General features: G+C 51.2%; 8 protein-coding genes across 8 annotated transcripts; 2 read left to right on the forward strand and 6 right to left on the reverse strand.

Annotated features, from left to right (window-relative positions):
- Nucleotides 1–220: 220 nt before the first annotated feature.
- On the reverse strand, nucleotides 221–1,490 carry COCCADRAFT_32897 (uncharacterized protein; the record flags this gene model as incomplete). The annotated part of the gene is made up of 4 exons (XM_007709527.1): nucleotides 221–262; nucleotides 315–453; nucleotides 503–928; nucleotides 979–1,490. 4 exons carry the CDS (start codon nucleotides 1,488–1,490, stop codon nucleotides 221–223), a joined length of 1,119 nt encoding a protein of 372 aa, XP_007707717.1.
- Nucleotides 1,491–2,221: 731 nt separating this feature from the next.
- COCCADRAFT_1239 (uncharacterized protein) lies at nucleotides 2,222–3,490 on the forward strand (the record flags this gene model as incomplete). The annotated part of the gene is made up of 1 exon (XM_007709495.1): nucleotides 2,222–3,490. One exon carries the CDS (start codon nucleotides 2,222–2,224, stop codon nucleotides 3,488–3,490), a length of 1,269 nt encoding a protein of 422 aa, XP_007707685.1.
- On the reverse strand, nucleotides 3,483–5,332 carry COCCADRAFT_84195 (uncharacterized protein; the record flags this gene model as incomplete). The annotated part of the gene is made up of 4 exons (XM_007709571.1): nucleotides 3,483–3,859; nucleotides 3,912–4,334; nucleotides 4,387–5,088; nucleotides 5,164–5,332. The coding sequence occupies 4 exons, from the start codon at nucleotides 5,330–5,332 to the stop codon at nucleotides 3,483–3,485; spliced, it is 1,671 nt and encodes a 556-aa protein (XP_007707761.1).
- A 1,680-nt stretch (nucleotides 5,333–7,012) lies between these two features.
- On the forward strand, nucleotides 7,013–7,909 carry COCCADRAFT_22552 (uncharacterized protein; the record flags this gene model as incomplete). The annotated part of the gene is made up of 5 exons (XM_007709512.1): nucleotides 7,013–7,109; nucleotides 7,152–7,197; nucleotides 7,373–7,460; nucleotides 7,777–7,837; nucleotides 7,887–7,909. 5 exons carry the CDS (start codon nucleotides 7,013–7,015, stop codon nucleotides 7,907–7,909), a joined length of 315 nt encoding a protein of 104 aa, XP_007707702.1.
- Nucleotides 7,910–8,010: 101 nt separating this feature from the next.
- COCCADRAFT_32900 (uncharacterized protein) lies at nucleotides 8,011–9,033 on the reverse strand (the record flags this gene model as incomplete). The annotated part of the gene is made up of 4 exons (XM_007709528.1): nucleotides 8,011–8,228; nucleotides 8,291–8,369; nucleotides 8,440–8,679; nucleotides 8,758–9,033. 4 exons carry the CDS (start codon nucleotides 9,031–9,033, stop codon nucleotides 8,011–8,013), a joined length of 813 nt encoding a protein of 270 aa, XP_007707718.1.
- Nucleotides 9,034–11,941: 2,908 nt separating this feature from the next.
- COCCADRAFT_84105 (uncharacterized protein) lies at nucleotides 11,942–12,244 on the reverse strand (the record flags this gene model as incomplete). Its single annotated transcript, XM_007709572.1, has 1 exon — nucleotides 11,942–12,244. The coding sequence occupies one exon, from the start codon at nucleotides 12,242–12,244 to the stop codon at nucleotides 11,942–11,944; it is 303 nt and encodes a 100-aa protein (XP_007707762.1).
- Nucleotides 12,245–12,455: 211 nt separating this feature from the next.
- On the reverse strand, nucleotides 12,456–12,662 carry COCCADRAFT_50062 (uncharacterized protein; the record flags this gene model as incomplete). Its single annotated transcript, XM_007709573.1, has 1 exon — nucleotides 12,456–12,662. A coding segment is annotated over one exon (207 nt), but the record flags the coding sequence as incomplete, so codon positions are not given.
- Nucleotides 12,663–13,901: 1,239 nt separating this feature from the next.
- Nucleotides 13,902–14,081, reverse strand: COCCADRAFT_84078 (uncharacterized protein; the record flags this gene model as incomplete). The annotated part of the gene is made up of 1 exon (XM_007709574.1): nucleotides 13,902–14,081. A coding segment is annotated over one exon (180 nt), but the record flags the coding sequence as incomplete, so codon positions are not given.
- Nucleotides 14,082–14,834: the final 753 nt, after the last annotated feature.

Below are 14,834 nucleotides of genomic sequence, written 5' to 3' on the forward strand. Positions count from 1 at the left end.
CATCAACCAGCTGTGGGGAACTGGGTTTGGGGCTACGATGGAGAGACACAAGCACACAGCAGATCAAGTCACAAGCGCAATTGTGGGTAACAAAGAGGTGAAGAGGTTCATCATTGCCGTCTATCTGTAACCACCTGGGCGTAACTGGGCGCATACGCATTCCAACGCCACAATGAACACGGCAAAGTATCTGCAGTCTACTATTCTCTATCACATGCGCTTACGTGCAGGTGTAAGCACCGTCAACCCGGAGATCCGCACCCTACATTAATTGATTAGCAGCTGCTTGTTAACAGCATCTAGGTACTACTCGCCGTAACGTATAAGCTGGCGTCGCTGGACAAGAAAGTGACAGCGCCCATCAGGTCCTCGGGACGTCCCATCTTGCCGACAGGAATCAGCGATGTCCACTGCTTCTGGAGTTCTGGGTTGTCGTCAAGAATCTTCTTGGTCCTGCAGTGCCGTTAGCATCGTTTTGGTTGGTGACAACAGATTTACGTACAATGCAGTAAGCATGTATCCAGGGGAAATGCAGTTCACGCGGATTCCTGCACCGGCCCACTCAACAGCTAAACTAGCTGCCAAGTGTCGCACTGCTGCCTTTGCGGCATTGTATGGGGCTTGTGGCTGCGGGACATTGACGATGGAGCCAGACATGCTGCCAATCATGACGATGCTTCCAGGCGCCTTCCTCTCCATGAGGTGCTTTGCCACTGCCACGGCGTATAGGTATGTGCCGTCGACGTTGACGCCCCACAGCTTCTGCATGCGGTCGTGGGGGTATGAGATGGCATCGTAGTTCTCGGTGAAGCCAGCAGATGTGACAAGGTTGTCGACCTTGCCATGACGCTTCAAGATCTCGGCAAAGGACTGGTTGACGGAGGTTGGACTCGAGACATCGCAAAAGTGAGCTGTGACCTTTGGTGTCCTGTGTTTTGAGTTAGTTGGAGTGGGATGTGGAGATGAAGAAGTTCCAACCTTCTCGATGCGGGGTTCTCTTTCTTGTATACATCAACGAGCCCCTGTGCGGATCGCTCTCCTTCTTCTTTATTCATGTCAACAATGGCAACGTCGGCACCAGATGTAACCAGTGCCTGTGCCATGACCAGGCCCAGACCTCGAGCTCCACCAGTGACGACGGCTACCTTGCCCTCCATGGAAAAAGAGGCCAATGTGCGCTTCGAGTGCTCGCCTCCACGGCCTACGACGGGATTCGAAGGTGGCAGGTCCTTCTCTTCTGGGTACTCTACGACAATGTCGTCCCGAGTTCGCGCGTACTGGCCCTCGTGGTCGCCACTCTCGCCAGGCTCGCCTGACGTCGTCGCTGCATCGACTGGGTCTTCATTCTGAGAATCTTTATCCAAACGACTTGGAGAAGAGGTGAAGTGACGAATTGAAGAAATGGCTGGCTGTGCGGGTCGGAAGGCTGCTCGAGGAGCCTGTACCGTAGCCGCGCGGGCAATGTGCCGAAGTACCTGAGATCTGAACATGGCAATTGCAATTGCAATACAAAGATACAAAGGTCAGAGAGTCGTAGAAGTGGTGCTCACAGGAAAGGAGCTGCCAATGGCAAGATACAATGAAAGCAATACCGCGTATGGGTATGCAGGAGTGTATGGATTCAAGGCAATGCAAAGGCAGCCCAAAGTCGGTGAAGCCACCCAAAGGTCGAGCAGAAATTGGGCAGAGGCAGTGGAAGCAGGCGGAAAGTTCACGATGTACACAGCAATCGACACGAGGTATGAAATCATTCGGTCCTTTGCACAGCTTGAGCTTCGTGGCCCGCCGTGCTACTGTTGGTTGAACGCCTCTGACGACAGGACATGCAGGGTCAGCTTAAGCGAGCCCCAATCGAGTATCCCGCGAAGTCTATCCCATCTACACGCGTTCAATGGCATGCTCCGCTCCATCACCGTCTCCATCTTTATTACACACCGACAAGGCCAAGAGTGGATTTGCCCTGGCTGTGCCCGCCCTTCTCCACACACACACACCCTTGGTCCGGAGGAGCTCCAGCAAATGCTGACCGCTGGCCACCCCCACGTTCCAAGAAGCAGATAATCATAGGAAGGCCCCTGTAGCCCGGCCAGAGCGGGGCAGTCTATGCAGCCCACCACTGCGATTCTGAAGATTGCATGTACTCCACTGCATACAAGCACTCCGCTTATCCGTATTGTCGCCGCCAGCTAAATACACCCCAGAGTGCGCACCACGACACGCCATGCTGGACCTGTACCTCGTCACCTTCAATGCGGCGCGCAATCTCGTCGACCCGCAGGCCCTGGCGCCCTCCTTCTTTGACGCGCTCCCCAAGGGAACGCCCGTGCCGGACATTGTCGCCATTTCGCTGCAGGAAATTGCGCCCATTGCCTATTCATTTCTCGGTGGATCCTATTTGAAGCCCTACTTCGACCGCCTGACCACGACTGTCCAGCTTGCTGCTGACCTCCACAGCCAGGGCAGCGGCTCCCTCGAGCATGTGGCCACGCGTAGCCTGGGCATGACAGCCCTGATGCTATTTGCAAATCCAGCTATCCTCGAGAGGATACAATGGATACAGTCTGCAGGTGCAGGCGTCGGCTTCTCCAACATTGGCAACAAGGGGGCTGTTGCGATGCGCATCGGCCTGGCCTGTCCCGGCGCCGACGACACCCTTGATCTCACCTTTGCTGCAGCCCATCTTGCGCCCATGGAAAGGAACGTGGAAGCGCGCAACAAGGACTGGGAGAATCTGGTGCGCAACTTGGTCTTTGTCAATGGCGACGAGACCGCCTACAGCTCGAGCGAACAAAGACCCCTTCTAGCCGCCTCTTCAGATGCTCCAGCTGATCACAACGGTCTTTTTACGCCTGGAAACCACGTCTTCTTTTACGGCGACCTAAACTATCGCACTAGTGACAGTCCGCCAGACGGTGACGCTCCCAAGTCCTACCCTCAGCCTACCGAGTCAGAGTCATCATCCCGACACTTTTCACATTTGCTAAAACAGGACCAATTGATTCGAGAGAAAGACGCCAAGCGCACACTGCATGGCTTTGAAGAGCTTCCCATTACCTTCCCGCCTACATACAAGTACTCCACTTCCAAACACTCTCTAGCCGGTGAGGTTGAATCGTGGCACTGGTCAAAGCACCGATATCCCTCGTGGTGTGACCGAATTCTCTTTCTACGCGCCGGGTCTGCGTCAGACCTAGAACCCCAGATCTACACCGCTCTCCCCATCCAGCCCACGTCAGACCACCGTCCTGTTGCTCTCTCCCTGCGCATCGACGAAAAGCCCATCAAAATGGGCATCAACGAGGTCTTTTCCCGTGCGCCCTTTGAAATCAATCCCCAGTGGAAGGCCAGACGGGATGCCGCACGACGCTGGGAAGTCATTGTGGGCGTCATATCCTACCTCGCCTTGACTGGTAAGGGCCAGATCATCCTCATCACCTTGCTGGGTGTGATAGCTGGCGGTCTGTTTTTGGCTGGGGCTTTGGCTAGATGAGGCTGCTCTTGACTTGTTGCCACTCAACAGCATTGTTCCTCCAGCTCCACTGCTCAGCGAGATATTTTACCGTTGCCGCTGTTGGCATGCCCATGGTGTTCACCTCATTTAGAAATTCTATCATCTTGAAATGTGCCATCTCATCGCTCAACAGCACTGCAAACTTGTGCACAGCATGCGCTGCTTTCCATGGTGCCGATACGCAGTGGGTATTGCATCGAGCAATAGCCACCATTTCCTTCAGTCCCCTAAGTATTTCGTCTTGTATGGATGCAACAACGCCGTCTCCATGGGGGTACGCAAATTCGGTGTCGAGGTAACTAGCTGCTAGTGCAATGCGACATATCCGCAAGTGTTGGTTTGCATCAGCTTAAGCAATGTCAGTTATGAAGGTAGCGGGCTGGTTACTATACAAACTCACCATGGCAAGGACCGGAGAACCATAGTTCTGGAAAATACCCCATAGCGTACGAGTCCTCTTTATAAAAGAACGCATCGAAAGTTGCTGGCCGCATCAATTCCCATTCATCAACAAGATTGCTCAAGTACTGCCGCTCGTCTGCTGTGCGATTATCTGTCGCCATCCACTGCAGGATACGCGCATTCAACCATACTATTCTGTTACCCCACGAAGCTTCATCTTCTGGTAGGGCCAATGCAGGCAGAATGGAGTTTCCATAATCGATGCGCAAACTCGGGCGATTGAGAAGCGCTTGACACACTTCGGAATTAACGTGAATCATGAGACAAGCCTGCACGACCGGACTAGACATATCGAGCAACCAGCCCTCGGGGCCGTAGAAAAGCTCATATGTAGAGAGGTGGGTTTGACCCTGCGTACCCGCTGATTGTTCGTCAGCCAAACAGTTCACCTTCTTTGCTTTATCACTACACACCGTGGTACTCTTCAAATGTTCTGAGAAGCATCGCCGTTACCAGCGTTGCCTCGTCCTCAATCCTGCCTTTCTCCGCTAGGTACGGAATGAGGTCCTGTAGGATCCTATCATGATACACATAAGGCCCGGCGGGAAAATGCGGGTCATGGCGCAAGACATGTTGGGCAGATGTCATGAGAATTGCATTCATAAGCATTGCATTCTCAAAAGCAAGTCTTGGAACTACTTTTTTGAATACGGCTACTGGACTTGTAATGTCGAGTGATACTGCGGCCTTTTCGATCCAGAAGCGAAACAGATATGCCTCAATTGGATCAGAGAGGGGCCAAGCTACGTCGGCAACTGAATTTGCTGCAGGGTATGGACGTGGCGAAGGGCCGTCAGACTGTGAGTCTGCAGGCGATGGCTCATCGAGACTGGAATAGTTGGAGCCCGAGCCTGGAGCCGGGCTCGTATGACGCCGGACATGCCATGGAGGAAGAACATGCCTCTGGCTGTCCGCAGATGCTTGCGCTTGATTATCCCAAGTCCCACTTCGCAGAGGCAGATGTCGCTCTCTCGTCCGGGGACTTGTCGTTGCAAAGCCTGACAATCTCCCTGATGTCCGTGAGCGATTTACATGTTTCGATGTCCTTCTCTCGCCTGCAGATCCTGGATTTTCGCATTCTTCAGCTACAAGTCTGGACTCGTCGATAAAATCCACTGTGATGCTGTGTCAGTGCTTGCATAATGCTTATCAGTCGCTCAGAAGCGACTCAACCGGTGGCTTGAACATACATTTACCCTCGGTACCAACCCATCTCTGCCCGGCAGCGAAAAAATAATCATACTTTTTGATATCTGCTCGAGTTGCTTGACCTTCTGCATCCGGAAACACGCCATGTCGAAAGCGGACCCTGTAATTGGTCTTCTTCGGCTGGGCGCCTGGTGACAAAGACACACTCATCCTGCGTTGCAGTATAAGAAAACAATGCGAACAGCCGTACTTCCAAAACAAGGCAAATCAAGACGATTTGGAAAGAGGACCAGCAATCTTGCCAAGAAGTCAAAACCAAGACAAGCAAAAGGTGCTGACGGTGCTCAATGTTTTCAACCAGCAACCAGGCAAGAGTTCGCCGCCTCAGCTGGTATTATGTACTGTGTCTGTCTGTCGCAAGCTACGCCACATCGGTAACCATGATGCACGGTGAATGGAAGAAACGGCACATGCGTATGCGACAAGAAATGCACCGCACATACACTTTCTTCTCGCTTCTCATATCAGAGGGATTTGATCATCTCCCCTTTCCCCTTTGGGCCTAAGGGCGTGGATTGCTCTTCTCATCTGCAACCTTGGTCGCGATGATTCAGCACAATGGCGGTGCAGATTGGACAACGGCCCGATGTGTGTGCCCCCATTTTGTAGCGCGGACCGTTCCCGTCAGAGTGGAAGGCTTGTCGATGCTTGTGTCCGGCTCTGAGCGCTATCTGGTCAACAAGATGGGCATCCCATATGCTGCTCTCGAGTCCGCCTCTTCGACGAGCTTATATGGAGCCTAGGATGCGAGTTTTACTGTTGTCCTTGAGACTCCATCACCAATCTAGCACACGATTCACCGATCTACCTCTGGGCAGACAATACAGCCTATGTTGCTGCCTACCTTTTGCACCAATTGCCTGTATGCCCCAAGGACAGGAAGAGGCAACGCGACGTCATACAACAACGGATAGGGCTGATGTACCCCACGTCCGTCTTTCTCTCTTCTAGAAAAGCGCCACACGCGCCCTGCGCGCCTTCGACCAAAATCTGACATGTGTGAATAAGCAAGAGCGATTAAAAATGCGGATTCGACCACCAAAAGAAGCCCTTCTCACGCGGACATACCCATTGCTGGGCGACGGGACAGGTTGATCCAGCCTTGTTGCATTATTAATCCAATACCATAGAGTTGCGTCTCTTGTTATCTTTGAGCTGCAGTTCCGCGGTACGTACATAGGCATCTACAGACGTGCACGGATTGGCTGTCTGCATCCCATATCGCCACGTGATGTAGTAAATCAGCCTTGCTGACACCCCGACCGCGAAGCAACCACCAGTATCAATGACCACATTAGGACACCGCTTCCCTTATTCCCGCTGAAAGTAGCGCAAATCGCATTTTTAGAGCCTCAAGGTCCCCTGTTCCCCAGTCCCGTCAGCACAGCGAAAAAAAGGTACCTGTTTGTCAGCTCTAAATACAGCTCTCCCCCGCGGAAATACCCCGCAAACCACTAGTCGCACGAAAAAGATAGTACATGGCATTTAGGAAAATGGTTCTGCGCTATCTTTAGCAGAGGGTAAGGGAGGTGGTGACTAAGTCTGTTACCTCCCCTGGCATACATGTGAAGTGTGCACCCTATGCTATCCGAATATCGGTCGGCACAGTCTCAAGCCATGGCAAACCGCACACCGCGGCTTTCGCGCTTTCCCCCCTCTCCCAGCCGCGCAAACGCACATTTCTTTCTGAAGCGAGGGCAGTAGAAGGAGTCATGTGCGACGCCTCTCTCTCGAAGACGTGATGGCGGGAGGGGAGTGTGGCACCCAAGAGAGGGCAAGCGGCTTGCTTAGAAAGCGTTGGTGGGCCGAGAGATACCCGAAGGCTGCGATATGCGCGAGCGTGTGTGTGCGGCTTGGGGTGATTGGGATTGGTTGGAGGTAGATTTGACGTGTAAGACTGTTGTAATAGCAGATAGGTATACAGAGGGTATGTTTTCGTGATTAGTTATTGTATGATTACTTACTGTAGGGTTGAGAGGGGGTATCGTTGGTGAGAGGGATTTGGAAAAGAAGAGGTAGGATTACATATTTGATTTTGGAGAAAGGTAAGCAATGTGCGTGTTATCGGTATGCTACTTTTTGTGAAATCTGGGAGTTGGTTAATTACAAGAAAATATATTTCTTGTTCGAGGAAGCTGATGTTTCTTGTCGTACATGGTGAGCAAGGGTCTATACTCTACTTCTGCCAAGGAATATCTCACTGTCAGTTACAGCAGTACTTTTCTTATGCGTAACTATCTTACACATCATGAAAGCTGCAAATACTCAAAGGCATATTGTATGTACGCATAAATGCATAACTATGCAGCCCTTCCCAACTCACCTAGTCCTCAAACCCCAGCCCCACTATTTCCTTCACCTCGGCCCATCAACCCGTTCGTCCCACATGTATACGTAGTCTCAAGAACTATTCTTAAGCCATTACATCGTCCATCCCCACAATGCATAAATCCCCCTCTTTTTAGACTCTTTCCATCTCCACCACAAGAAAGAGTCTAGATTCATTTCCAGTCCTCGGGATGACGTCACCACCACACTCGACGATCCCCTTAGCGCATTCCCTAACACCAACCCCCTAACTAGTATGTATGTAGTCTCAGGAAAAGGACAAGCCGGAAAATGGCACAAACACCAAGCCAACCAAGTCAACTGCGAGTCAGTTGTATTAAAATATACTAGCTTTCATAACTATCGATATCAATAGATCATGGAGGCTCTTCACGCTAATGCATCTTAGAAGGCTAGAGTCAAAGAATACATTATACTCAAAACAAATATAACGTATTTCACGAATTGCCAGACTACTCAGCAGCATTCGCCGATTAAGCCTAGTAGACACCAGTCATGACCTCCTTGGCTTTTTCGTCACTCCAATCTGGCTGCACCCGGTAGTGGATGTTTTCAATTGAACACTCCGCTACCAAACCATTCTTACTTGAATCAGTCAAGAATCCATCTACAGCGCGCACAATGGTTGAGTGAGGCGTCAAGATCTTGGCTATGGCGTCCGTCATCGGACTGCTAGATATATTGGTAGCAACTATGCCTAGCGCCTTTTGTTAAAACCATACCTCATTGGATTAAGAAAATGTTTTGCGTCGAACATACCTGGGCATATACAGTTGACAGTAATAGGTTCCTGGAGCGCTTCGAGCCTCTGAGCTAGGCATCTAGTTATACCGACAACCTAGAAGGAAGATTTGTCAGTGCCCTTGGGAGCGAAATACTACTCGTGTGTTGGTCCCGCGGAGACTTACCCCATGTTTCGCAGATGTATATACGGGAAGACCGTGTGAGGGATAGAGGCCTGCCATACTCGCCGTCGAAACCAGCTTGCCAGCTTTATCTGGATTCTTGCGGAAGTAGTGCAGCGCAAGATATGCCGAGTAGACTACAGCAGTCAGACAGATGTCAAGGACAGAGGTATCCGGCTTCACGGGCGCGCCATCTTCGCGTTCCTCAGCCGGCTCGTAGAAGTTGGTCCTGTCAATAATGCCCTTGGGTTTCCCATCAGCAAAAATGAGAAAAAAACGAAGTGAATCACAACAGAGAAAGACATAAAAAGCAGTGCTCACCGCATTGGCAAACACAAAGTCGAGCCGCGACCATTGTTTCCACGTCTCGACGAAGGCTTTGGCCTGCTGGTCGTAATCCGAAACATCCGCATTCGTAAAGGACACCTTATCTCCAAGCTCCCGTGCTACTTTCTGCCCGCTCTCTTCGTTGTAGTCGACTATCATTACGTTCCAGCCTTGCTCGGCCAGGTGCTTTACAACAGACAATCCCATGCCCGAGGCACCGCCCGTGACGAGCGCCACTTGGGCAGATGATACCTGTCCAGTCGAAGTCATTGCTTCACTAATGAGTGGGGGGTGGGTCTTATGAAGGGGAAGAAGCAAGCGAGATGAGCCTCTTGTGAAGGTGAAGGAGGATGAGAAGAAGCAAACAACGAGCTTCTTTGCTAAAAAAAAATCACACGGATATGTATACAAATCGTACGCCGTCATTATCGCTTATATTTACTCACACTCAACCCTAAATTTTTTTTTAACCTCTCGGGCCTTTTTTTTCCTTTTCCCTGCACCACTATACTATGTTAGCTTGGTGTCCACTTTTACTAGTCCGTCTTCCTTTTCTATATACTTTTATTACAACGTAGAGTAAGTAAAATACTACTTCAAGGGTATGATCCGAGTCCTATGTAAAGCCCCTATCTCTCTTCTACCACCCTTACCTATCTCCTACCTCCATATTTCCCAAACAACAATATCCTTTTTTCCAAAGCAAAACACTTGCTCTATTTTCTTTCCTTTCTAATCGAAGGTAAAAAAAATATCACTTGAACATGAAATGTCGCTTGGCTAATAGTCCTTACATCCCCTTCCTCTATGGACGAAAAAAAAAGCAAGTCAGAAAATCGTGACCAAGAAACAAAAAAAACAGGCCAGGTGACGTTTGGGTAACGGTAACTAGTGTAGATGGAAAGGCGGGGACGGGAAGCGGCGGGAGAATCGGGAAACGGTTACTAAGGAAGTTCCCCTCCCTCCCTCCCTCCTCAAGATTGATGAAAAATGAATTTTTGTATGTATGAATTGTATGAACAGGTGGACGAAAGCGTCGCTAGCTGGGTACATTTGATTTTCCGAGAATATAACAAAAGTACACATGTTTTACGGGGTTGTGGGGTTGGTCGCCGCTGGAGAGAGGGGGGGACTAGAGAGTTCATTTGCCAAACGAAAGCGTGTGGGTGAGGAACTTTGTGTAGTAACACGGTAGTCGGGGGAACGGGGCGGGGGAACGAGGCGGGGGAACGAGGAGTGCGTGATGTGGGGAGTTTTTTTTGTCACGATGAACTACACGTATACACCATGAAACGCAGCGGGAAGCTGCGAAGTTGCATGGTGGCTTTGAAGGGGGGGTGGTTGTACTACAGGCTGTACGCGGCGCATGTGCGTCCTACATGCTTGCCTTGGGCGTTGGGCTCTTTTAGTCGCTCATCACGAGGAGGGGAGATGCATGTGTTGTACACATGTAATGTAACGCGTTGGGCCAACCAGGGGGGGCACGCACCCGTGTAGTATTGGGTTGTTCGGTGTCTCTTCCCATGGTAAATCTGTACGCCGGCGTGCATGTTGACATGGCAACTTTGTTTGCGCTGCCGGTCGGATTTACTGTAAGGCGGATCTGCAATGCGCGGTAGGGAGAGAGACAGGATGTATGGGCAGGTGTGCATAAGCTTTGGGCAGGGAGAGTGAAGAAGCACGTACTAGCACTACACATGCACTGCCGGACAGGGACGACCGTGACTATTGTTGCCAAGGCAGCTTTGCGACAAAGTAGAGCGTTGGTATGACTAAAAATTTGCGGCATCAGTTGCCGTGGCTTGTTTATGCCCCCTTCAACACGCCGCCATTCTTTTTGCAACACCAAGATTCAGGCCTTTGTCGCCTGGCCAAGGGCGCTTGTGCGCATGGTTATGGCGTCGGCTCATCCCAAAGCGGGCCAGACGACTTGCGGTGCCGAAGCGGCGACACCTCCGGAAACCCCCCAGAGAATACCGACAACACGACCTCTAGTCTAGTACTACTTTCTTTCGTCATCAGCCTCGTAAAACCTTCTATGTCTTTTGACTACTGTGTACATACGAAATAACGCAAATCACCACGAAACAAACTCCAAGCCAGACTTGACTATCTCTGTGCACTACGTATTTACTGCTTGCCTTCGCACAGAGCACGCAACTTGGGCTACTACTTTACGCAAGAAAGACCAGCCACAGACGTCACCCTGCAGCGGGCGACCAACTGTTGCGCTGCACCGCGCCCAACCTACTCCGTTCAAGAAAACCCACCTTGCATGCAACACGTTCTAGCCCCCTGTGATTGCGCCCTCCCTGTGACCTACTCCGCGGCCACCCACGTTGGGGGGAGGAGACGCGATCGCCAGCCAAAACTGCGATCGCGGCGCTTGTCTAGACCACATGCTTCCCCCCAGCCAGGCCCTCTGATGTTGCATCTTATTGTCGATCTACTTGTCTGGACTTCTGTCTCTTGTCTGTTTTTTTTCTTGTTGGCTGGCTGGCCCTGCTCTTTCATGCTTTCCCCTATGTGGAGTCTCTTACGCTCTGGGTTCCTGAGGGGAACAAAGCCGACGCGGAACCGCAGTTCTCTTTTTTTTCGCCTCCCTCTATCTAACGTTGGTTCCCGGCAGTGGGAGAGAGGGGACGGCACGCTAGTTTAGGGAATTAGTGTCAAAGTGATGGGCGCTGCGGAACTACTTTTGGATACGGATGCTACGTAGGCCGTTCGGCGTCGCTTTTGGTTTTTGCTCGTAAAAACGTGTCATGCCGTGATTATACCGTTTTGTTTTCCGCAAAGGCGAAAGAAAAAGGGACGGTAGTCGCTCGGGGATTTAAAAAAAGGGAGAAAGGAGTGATAAAGGGAAAAAAGGAGAGTGAGGCGAGCGGTTCGGGGACCTCGTGTTCTAGGCGAGGCTGTGGGGACGGAATCCTGGCCTCTATCCTTTTTTTTCTTTCTTTGCATACCTGGTCTTACGTATGGCTTCGCTTTTTGCTCACTTCTTTGCTACCCCCGCAAAAAAAATGAGCACGCAAGGGAAAAATAAACGAGGCTTAATATTGGGGTGAGAGGGTCTTTGCTGCAAGTCATGCGTCACGCATAGCGGGAATAAAGTGCAGAAAAAACTTGGTCAGGTGAGGTGGGTTCAAAAACGTTGGAGTGCATTTGGTGTGATTGTGTTTCACTGCAAGTGCAATAGAGAAAGAGACAGCTCGCGCTTCAATTTCCAAACCGACCCAATCATGGGTATATGCCAAGTTTTCCTCCAAGAGTAGCCTGTGCCGGGGGGCGGATGGGTGCATGGCCCCAATCGACGCCACATCATGCACACCCTGTCTGCCCAAAACGCCTGCAACCGAGTCTTCCCGACGAGAAGAAAGAACAAGAAAAACAAAACATGCGAATAGAAAGTGTAGCGGTGTATGAATACAAGGTTTATAGAGAGAAAAGAAAGAGAGAAGAAAACGTCCAGAAAATCTCGCATGCCCGTGTAAATGCTAACCAAGTGCGCTGTCCCGCGCCGGTAATCCCCTAGGAGAGGCCAAAGCCAAAAGTCGGCCCAAAAGGTAGGAGAAGGAAGTGTTGCCAGAACACCTGTCGTCAAAGTCGCTAATGTCTGAATAAAACTCGTATTGTCGTGAAAGGATGATGGAGTTGCATGTTGCTTCGCAAACGGGCTATTGTGTCCTTGTTGATGTCGACGAGTTGTTGAGTTGAGATAGAGACGCGAACGAGTTTGTCATTGCCGAGTAGGCGGCTGATGGCAGTGCGTTGGTTGAAGATGTGGACGAGGCACTGTTGCTTCGGACTTGAAGATTGAGAGTGTGGCAGCTGTCGCATCGATCGTTGAGGCGGTTGCAACGGCCTCGGCAGCCTCGCTCGTAATTGGCGCAGGAGAACATTGTGACTTGAGAGGGTTGAGGTGTTGTCGAGGTGTTGTGATGGATAGTGGTAGCAGTGGTGATGATGACGATGTGATGTTGTAGTAGCGTGAAGTGGCTGCGTTTATGTATTGCTCGGAGTTAATAGCGTGTTGTTGGCCTTTTGGGAATCCTTCAAGCCGAGGGCGAGACTTCGTAATATATGGGGCAGACGATAGCGAACGCCCGATGATGTAGACAGGCAGTTGTAGATATGCAGGGTAATTATTGCGTACTTGGGCCGAAAGAGTAGCCGTAATCGATGGTGTCAGTTGGCGTCGCTTGGGTGCATGCAGAACGGGCCCAATATAGTGCCTTAGTTGCCGGATCTAGCCAGGGAGAAAATGGATAGTCGGGCTGACAAAGTCAAGAGATGGGATGGATGATGTGTGGACAAGGTGTGTGTGTGTGTGTGTGTGTGTGTGTGGACGGGCGGCTTATATCTTGAGCTTGCAGATTAGGAGGAACCTGCGGGTCTGGAAGCTAGTAGTGCTATCTCTTATATCCAAACTTGACGTATATGAAGGCAAAACCTTCCGTAACGCTGGAGGCTGCAAGAGGCTCATGACAGTTGACGCGTCCAAGGGAAGAGTGTGTCATCGTAGATTATACAGTGGAGAGACCCGCGGCCAGACTGCACTTGGCCAGTGCGTTCTCACTCGCCAGCCCAGGGTCTCGGCGGAGACCCTGGCCTCGTTGCCCATCGACCCAACCAAGCGCCCAAATCTTGATTTCTGCCAAAGCCGTGACTTCCGGCAATCATCATCGTGTGGCTTGCACCAAGCCATTCTTTCACCGGACATGGACGGTGTACAAACCTACATACGTACCCAACACCCGCCCCGCCGCGAACACTGACGTTTCCCGCCATTTGGTGACTCTGACATTGTGCTGGCAGCCCGGAGGGTACGTGCCATACCTAGCGACTGTTTCAAGCGACGATGTGCTACAGGGACCGGGCTGGTAAGCCATGTTTCGCTCAATTTCTCTCAGGCGGCCTTACGGGGCTGAGGGCTTACTCTGTGTACTTACTTGCCCACCGCGCAGAAACGTGCATCTGTATTCGTCCTCACCTTCGTCCAGACGTGCCAGAAGCCTCTAGAGTAGACCTAAGCCCTTTGCGATTACGCAGTGCCGCAGTCTGGGCGTCTCACCCTTCACATGTCCCTCGTCCGCCGTGACCTCTCCTGACCCTATTTACCCGGCCTGCAGCTCGCAAAGTCAACCATGGCCATCAAAAGGCACCAAATTTCGGACTTTGATAACGATTCCATGTCCGATCTCTGCCGCGTGGGTACAGATGCGGACTACGGACCCTCCTACCGCTCTTCGCCACCTCAGCACCTCCCGTTCGCGGCTCGAGGCATTAATATGAGGATCAGCGTTCCCACCTATAGAACCAGACTTTCGCCTTGTGGCCTTAGCTATGTCCGACACACATCCTCCGCACAATCTGGCCAGATTCTGTGGAGCGTGCAATCTTTCTGCTGCCGTGGAAATTTGGTCCACGCTAATACCTGCTTCGCCTGCGTCCGTAGCCACGCAACCACTACCATATTCTTGTTTGTTGGCCAGCCAGCCCCATTATTTCCGCGCGGCCATATGCACTTTTTGTTCCTTTTCCCATGGGAAAGTCGCCTTGGGGTCGGCGTGAGCGACCCGATAAGCTGGGCGAGACTAGTGCTGGCAATCAACGGTTTGATATCCTGTCACGTGAGCAGGCGGACCAGATTGTATCCACGCCACACCCTCGCCACATGTTTCTAGTGGCCTCTGGTTTCATCCTAAAAATACCGATTGCGATAAAGCCGGTGAAAGCGTTCCATACATCATGCGTGTTGTTTGACCTTGTCCTCTGAGCTTTGTGACTAGCCTTGGCCACTAAGATTCACCAGTAAGAGTGTAATTCTCTTTGACTTTGATACGTACGACATCTCGTACGACATCCCCTATCGGCCCTTAGGAGTAAAAGCCGAATTTGCACATGCTTAGAAATTGATCGGGAAGCTTGTGAGTTCTCGTTATGTTGACTACCGTCGTCTACTACGTTAGGACTGTTTCGAGCTCCTCGGGATTATGAGAAAACCAGTTAAAAAAGATGATGTTACCATTGCAACGGTGCAACTACCGACAATCAACATGACACAACTTGAC

This window comes from Bipolaris zeicola (genome assembly GCF_000523435.1).
Source record: "Bipolaris zeicola 26-R-13 unplaced genomic scaffold scaffold_9, whole genome shotgun sequence".
NCBI lineage: Eukaryota > Fungi > Ascomycota > Dothideomycetes > Pleosporales > Pleosporaceae > Bipolaris > Bipolaris zeicola.